The 8,003-nt window shown below is 19.4% G+C and overlaps 3 protein-coding genes across 3 annotated transcripts; 1 reads left to right on the top strand and 2 right to left on the bottom strand. All coding sequences in view use genetic code 6, as the record gives it.

Moving 5' to 3' along the window:
- Positions 1-453: 453 nt before the first annotated feature.
- On the bottom strand, positions 454-603 carry TTHERM_01462170 (hypothetical protein; the record flags this gene model as incomplete). The annotated part of the gene is made up of 1 exon (XM_001029526.1): positions 454-603. One exon carries the CDS (start codon positions 601-603, stop codon positions 454-456), a length of 150 nt encoding a protein of 49 aa, XP_001029526.1.
- A 744-nt stretch (positions 604-1,347) lies between these two features.
- On the top strand, positions 1,348-3,252 carry TTHERM_01462160 (transmembrane protein, putative; the record flags this gene model as incomplete). Its single annotated transcript, XM_001029525.2, has 8 exons — positions 1,348-1,355; positions 1,429-1,513; positions 1,570-1,619; positions 1,786-1,866; positions 2,103-2,210; positions 2,457-2,555; positions 2,700-2,789; positions 3,030-3,252. The coding sequence occupies 8 exons, from the start codon at positions 1,348-1,350 to the stop codon at positions 3,250-3,252; spliced, it is 744 nt and encodes a 247-aa protein (XP_001029525.2).
- A 726-nt stretch (positions 3,253-3,978) lies between these two features.
- On the bottom strand, positions 3,979-5,187 carry TTHERM_01462150 (arrestin; the record flags this gene model as incomplete). The annotated part of the gene is made up of 1 exon (XM_001029524.1): positions 3,979-5,187. One exon carries the CDS (start codon positions 5,185-5,187, stop codon positions 3,979-3,981), a length of 1,209 nt encoding a protein of 402 aa, XP_001029524.1.
- Between the last annotated feature and the right edge of the window lie 2,816 nt (positions 5,188-8,003).

Here is an 8,003-nt window from a genome sequence, read left to right as displayed (position 1 = left end):
TTAATCTCCAATCAAGATTTAAATTATTTCCCAAATAAATTTGCAATTTTAAAAAAATGCGCTCTGTGCTCTTTGGTGTTTGTAGAACATATTTTAATTTAAAAGTATATTTAAATATGAATGATTTTAGCGCCTATTTTAATTAAATAAAACTCTTTTCCTATACTAATATAAATAATTGAATTTTGATAATATTAGATTATATGTACTTATATGTTAAAATATTAAAATTCTTTCTATTTTATTTATTCATAAAAAGATAAGATTAAAATAAAAATATATTAAATTAATAATATCATTAATAAATAAATTCATTTATTCAGTCATGATTTTCTGCATTTTTAAAAAAACTAATTATAATATTTTATGACTAAGATTTAATGAGATTGTTTTTTATTTTAAAATTGCATTCAATTTGTTTTATTGCTTTAAATATTTAACTTAATCTATTATTCACATCTAGAAATGTTAATGAAATTAGGTAGTTTAAATTTAATACTTTGTTTCCTGCTTCTGCTTGAGTGAGTTATAACTTGTAAATTAGTTATCATTAATTTATTAGATGGTTTGAAGATGCTTTCTGTATGTATTTTCAATTATCATTTAGGATTTTTGATATGAATTAACAATTTAATTTGTAAAGAAAGTAAATAATTTAGTGAGATTATCTGATTGTGTGTGTAAAAATCTATTTGATTTTCCTCTACTCTACTTTTATTGGGGAATATTTTAATTTTAAATAATTGATAGTCACTTTATTTTGAATAATTTCTTCTATTGCATGAATTGATCAATGGTAGCTTATATTTAATACTATTTTTCGTGCTTGAATTATAACTTTTAAATTAGTGATCGATCAGTCATTTATTAGATGGTTTGAAGATTTATATGATACCTCTATATGTTTTCTGTATTTATTTTTAATTATCTATTTAATTAGGATTTTTGATATGAATTAATTAATAATTTAGTTTGTGAAGAAAATTAGTGATATTATCTGATTGTGTAAACATCTATTTGATCTTCTTTCTATCTTTGACTAGGGAATATTTTGATTTTTCAATAATTGCTAGTCTTTTCATTTTTAGTAATTTCTTCTATTGTATGAATCAATTTCAGATGTAGTAAAATAAGGTTTTTAATTTGATTTCTTATCAAGAATTAATTCCAAGCAAGTCAATTTTTTATTTTGATAAAAGACTTCAGTTAGTTAAATTTAGACTTAATTGATGAGAATAGAAATAATATTTTTTATTTATGTCTCTAATTAAAATCAGATTGATTAAATTCGTATTTTGTAATCTACTTATTTATTTATTTAAAATATTACTTTTATATTTAAAATGAATGTTTAGGTTAAATTTTTAAAAATGATTGATTAATAATTAAATTAAATTGAAAAACTCATAAAAATTAATAATTAGATAGATATTATTTTTATTAAAAATTGAATAAAAGATCAAGAAAAATAAAGATGATATAATAGAAAAAATATTTTTAAAATCTATCTAATGTAATTTGTTAATTTACAAAAAAAAATAAATATATTTTTTTAAAAATAAAATTAAGTTATTAAACTCTGAACTATTAACTCACATAAATCTTGAACTTGATCTACAGTAAAAATTATTTATATTTTTTAATTAGAAAAGACTTTGATGAATGAGTTTTTATTTTAAAAGGAAAATATAACAAAACTACTTATAAATTATTAATTTATTCTATTTATCATATTTATTTTTTATATTAATTGACAATAACTTACCAACTTACTTTTTGTAAAAGTATCGATAGCCATGGTGTATAAAATTTAGCTTAAGTCTTATTATAATGCTCTAATATGTAAATATTGGCTCTTGATTTAAGGTTAGAAGTTAATGCTTTTATTAAAATATTTTAAGTTTTAAATTAATAAGTGAAGAGTAAGAAACATGATAATTAATTAAATTTTCCATTTAATTTTGCAAAATAACTTAACAAAGCAGGCAGACTGATTTTATTTATTTATTTATTTTTGAATTTTTCATTTAATTTTTATCATTTTCATTTTTATTTCATGTTTACATTCATTAATTGATTGAGATTCTCAAAAATATAAAAAGCGTTAATAATATTTATACAGACTATGGAATAAATTCAGAAGCAGCATTAGATTTAGTCTCTACTTTAGCTAAATGCGACAAACTTTCAAATTTAACTCTTGACTTCTAGTAAATTAATTTATTTTTAATTTAATAAAATTAGAAAAAAGAAAATAAAAAATTATTAGATTTATTTTTTGCCTAATTATATTCTTAGCTGTATTATTTATGCTTTGTTTTTTATACTTTTAAAAACTTAATCTATTTATTAGCAATTTATTTAAGTATTTTCATTTTAATTAATTTTAATTTGAATAAAATTAATTTTTTATATTGTATAAAATATAAATTATATTAACTAATTAATTTAAAAAGCGGAAATTCATTATTTGATAACAATTGTTCATTTTCAAAAAAATTATCTTCTGCATTTACAAAGTTCCAAAATCTGAAAAGACTATGTCTCTCTTTACAGTATAATATTTTTTTATTAAAGAATAAGAAATAATTAAAGACTAATTATGTATTTATTTAGCTTTTACTAATTACTATTTTACAAGTTCTAATTAAAAATAATATTATTTTCTCTATATTAACTCTATTACAAATATAACTAAGGAGAAGCTCAATGCGTATTGCAGATTATTTTGAATTAGGTTCTGGTTTCGCTAAATGTACAAAATTATAGATTTTAGAGCTTGATTTATTGTAAAAATAACTATAAAATTTTTATTTTATTTTTATTACAATAAGAAAAAAATTTTTTATTTATTATTGAATAATTTTATTTGATATTTATTATACTTAGTTTTTTAAGTTTTTGATTGTTTATTTTATAATTTTTTTCAAGTTTATACCAAAATTTTATTTATAAAAAAATTATTTTCTATTTGTATTTAATTTAAGTAATTTATTAAGTAAAGAAATTTTTTTCTAAATTATTAAAAGTGATAATAGAATTAATGAAAAAGGTGAGGCAAACTTAATTTCTACTTTATTTAAGTGCAATTAACTAATATATTTATACCTAATCATTCAGTAAGTAGTATTCTTATCAAATTAATTTTTTTTTTCATTTTTGTTAAGTTTTACATATTTATTGATTAAAAATTTTTTTATAAACAAAAAAGATTTTAAACAGAAAAATCAACTACAAAGCTACATAAAATGAAGAGATTAGTTTATCTTTCTATTTCTTCATATTGTTGAATAAATAGAGATGATATTAATATAACTACTTATATTATAAATTTATTTAGTCAATCAATCATAATTGTTTTAAAATAATTATATAAAAAATTAATTTTGTAGTAATGAAAAAATCTTTATAAATTTAAAGAATAGTTTTAAAAACTTAAACAGTATTTTATTAAAGCATTTACTCATCACCTATAAAAGCTATAATCAAATTTTTAATTTTATAGCACTTCCAAGTATTAAATTCTTATGGATATGGAAAATTAAGAATTTAATTTATGGATTTGCTATAAAGTAGATTAATTAAATGAATAATTTTATTTTACCTTTTATTATAAACTAATTTGTTTTATAATTTTTTAATATATATTATATTTTAAATTTATAATAGTTTATTATTTTATAATATTATAAATATGCTTAATTATTATAATTTTTCATATTTTTTGCACAAAATTAATTTTTAACTGCTTTGATGACACATTAACTAAATAACTAACTAACTATATTTGATTAATATATCAAAATATATCAGTAAATAAAATTTAATTTTATACATAAACTTTTTTTTCCTTAAGATTAGTCCTAAATGTTATTTTACAGTATTGAAAAGTGTTATAAAATATAAAAAATATTGTTAGGAGTGTTTATAATTTAATTTATAATAATTATGAAAGAATATTTGAAATATAATCATGATTCACAAATAATCTTAGTTCTAGTTTATCATTTATGGTTACCCATATTATTATATCTTAACTTTTGGAAGCATAGAGTTGGGCATAATAATTAAGTTATTTTAGTTTTGATTTTAGAGTGGGTAATTATTTTTTTAATTTTAACTTATTAAGCTTTAATTTATTAATGAAGGCTATAATTGTACTGGATTCCAGTTTTTGGGAGCTTAAATTTGTAGTTATTGAGGAATAAGCTAATTATTTTATAATTAATTGGGGTTAGGATTGATGTATATTTTAATTTCGTGAGGAGTATTATTGGAAACACAACAAACAGTACTTATTTCAGGAGTTATTTACAAGTAATACACGACTTAAATCAATTATCCTTGAGATGATAAAGCCAAATCAGTTGGTAATTAAAACTATATATCCTATTTTACCTTAGAAGAATTCACTTTATGATTCATACTTTTTTCAGATATGGTTAAAAGTTTGCTTCTTTCAGTGTCGTTTGCTTTCATCGTAAGCTATCCAATCAATTTGATATTTAAGCTCTTAACAGTTTTACCATATTAGCTAAAATCTATGTCCATTTTGAGATTTATTGTTTCACCAGGAGAAAAGCATCTACTGTTCATAGTTATATTATAAAAAATTTACCCTGACCTACAACAGCAACATAGTACAGGTTCTTGATGGGATATCGTATTGTTAGATAAGCCAAAAGCAGATATTTGTTATCCTATAAAAATATCTTGACTGCCATATATTGGCTTCATATTAGGCTCGGTAGGAAGAATTTGAGCAATTAAGGAGTATTTTAGAGAACATTAAGTACCTTCACTATAAAAATACTTCATGGAAGAAGGGAGCTAATCTACTATTTGTAATTAAAAAGGAATTACAAGCTAGCATGGTTTTAATATAAAGGTAGGGTCACGAGATCCTTAAGAAAAATCATAAATAGGGATAGAAAAATTTAGAAAGTCATTGTATCCTTTCGCGTAATACGTCTTAGTATGTTTACGAATCCTAATAGTATAAATATAACTAGTTTCTTCCAGTCCATTCAAAGTTATTTAAAGTATGTGACCTTAAAATGGTTCTTCTAAGCTAATATTAAGCAGACCTTAAACCACCTCGTTGCTCACAAAGTATGTTTTTTGTAATTAAATAAATATTCCACCTTTAATCTGTCTTCTTTTATCTTTAGGATTACTTTAGCCCATGTATTTTTTAATCAATAAGAGTATTAATTAGGTGATTAAGGTATTTATTAATCAAATATTTTCTTTTACAAACTTAATAACAAATTAATTTGTTATAACTTTTTTTAAAATAAATGCTTTATTTTTAAATTCTTGTTTGTAATAAGAATTAATTTTTTATTTACTTATTTATTCAATTTTTTATTGAATTTATTTCAGAATAAATTATTTAATATCAGCCTTAAAATTCTTAATAGGTATTGAATTATCTTAATTTGAACTTATGCGTATTTAGTTAGTTTTTGCTCAGTAGTAATCCTTCTTTTGAAATTACATTTTTAATTAATTAAATCTAACCTGGAAAAAAAATAAATTAAATTATAAATTTCATGGCTAAGTTACCTACCTCCCTACCAGTGAAGAATATAAATAATCCAATATGAAACTGTTTTTATATTACATGCGAAATAAATATATAAAATGAATAATTTGTGTATGTTGTTGATTTAATTTATCTGCATTAAAAAATATTTTTTTAAATAGTATTTTTAGAATTCTTTTAATTGTGTAAAATTATATATTTCTTTTCAATTGTAAGCAAAATTTAATTTACATTAATTAGCCTGTATTTTAATTTGTGAATTTCGACCATATTAAATTCGATTTTTATTTAATTAATTGAAAAAGATTTATATATTTTTGATTAAATAATGTAAGATAAGATTTTTTTTGAATTTCGAATTTTGCTTTAAAATATATTTTGTTATTATAATATAAAAAGAAAAACAACATAAAATTAATTATCAATAAATTTATATTTTATTTATTAATTTATATAAAATAAAATTTAAATTTAAATTAATTATTTTAAATTTAAAAGTTAGCAAATAAATAAATATAAAATGATATAAAATTTAAAAATAATTAAATTTATTTATTTTTTAATTAAAAAAAACATGTAGCTCCACAGCTACAGAAAAAATTTGCTGCAAATAGCAATAATATAACACTAAAAGTTTCAAATTATTTGATCATTTTTGGAGAAACTATAGGTTTCCTTAAGAGGAATTAATTAATTTAAGTAAATTTAATTTTTTTATTTTATATAAATAATTAATTTACTTATAAAAATAAATATGAATGATATTTATAAATGTAAATCAATAATAAAATCTATCTATTTATTTATATTTTAGATTAAAAAAAACTTTTCAAAATATTATATGATATTATTCAAACATTTAATATTTATTCATCCTTTTTTCGTGATTTCTTTATAATCAGAATAATTTTTTAAAGACAACTAATTTTTTTGATTTAAGACACTCGCTTACAACTTTGAATTTTTATGATTCATTGATTTCGCCAATACTTTATAATAAATTTGTGTAAATTTTAAATAAATATCAAAATAGAATAAACTTTTAAATTAAAAAATATTTCTTAAATTAATAAATAAAATAGCATTAGTGGTATAATAAAGATAAAAAAATAAATCAAATAAAAGTTATCAAATAAATTCAAAGAGTTTTATTGTTTTCAATTAGTTTTTATAATTCAAAATATCACAATCCAAAACAAATAAACTGTTTTTACGAAAGGTCAAGTGTCAAATTTGAGAGATTAATGCAATTTGCTAAACCAGAACCTAAGCCTGATGCACCTTCGTCACCAATTTAATTACTACTTTTTAAATATTAAAGAAAAAATTTATCATAAAATAGTTAATGAGAAGGAAAAAATGAAGAAAAAATATGAAATAATAAGATTAATTAATTAATTAATAATAAAAGTAAAAAATTAGAAAATAAAAGGATAAGCTAAATATATTAACAAAGAAAGAACAAAAAAAAGCAAGCACAATAAAAAGAAAAAGAAAATATAGCTTTATTGTTTTTAATTAGTTTTTATAATTCAAAATATCACAGTCCAAAACAAATAAACTGTTTTTACTCAAGGTTAAGTGTCAAATTTGAGAGATTAATGCAATTTGCTAAAGCAGAACCTAAGCCTGATGCACCTTCGTCACCAATTTAATTCTCTCTTTTTAAATATTAAAGAAAAAATATATCATAAAATAGTTAATTAGAAGGAGAAAATGAAGAAAAAATATGAAATAATAAGATTAATTAATTAATTAATTAAAAATAAAAGTACAAAATTTAAAAATAAAAGGATGAGCTAAATAAATTAACAAAGAAAGAACAAAAAAAGCAAGCACAATAAAAAGAAAAAGAAAAAAGAGCTTTATTGTTTTTAATTAGTTTTTATAATTCAAAATATCACAATCCAAAATAAATAAACTGTTTTTACTAAAGGTCAAGTGTCAAATCTGAGAGATTAATGCAATTTGCTAAACCAGAACCTAAGCCTGATGCACCTTCGTCACCAATTTTATTACAATTTCTTAAATATTGAAGAAAAAATATATCATAAAATAGTTAATTAGAAGGAAAAAATGAAGAAAAAAGATGAAATAATAAGATTAATTAATAAGTTAATAATAAAAGTAAAAAATTTGAAAATAAAAGGACAAGCTAAATATATTAACAAAGAAAGAACAAAAAAAGGCAAGCACAATAAAAAGAAAAAGAAAAAAGAGCTTTATTGTTTTTAATTAGTTTTTATAATTCAAAATATCACAATCCAAAATAAATAAACTGTTTTTACGAAAGGTAAAGTGTCTAATCTGAGAGATTAATGCAATTTGCTAAACCAGAACCTAAGCCTGATGCACCTTTGTCACCAATTTTATTCCAACTTTTTAAATATTGAAGAAAAAATATATCATAAAATAGTTAATTAGAAGGAAAATATGAAGAAAAAATATGAAATAA

This window comes from Tetrahymena thermophila (assembly GCF_000189635.1).
Source record: "Tetrahymena thermophila SB210 genomic scaffold scf_8254222, whole genome shotgun sequence".
Classification (NCBI taxonomy): Eukaryota; Ciliophora; class Oligohymenophorea; order Hymenostomatida; family Tetrahymenidae; genus Tetrahymena; species Tetrahymena thermophila.
Note: the sequence above shows the minus strand (reverse complement) of the source record. Positions and strands in the feature narration are given on the sequence as shown.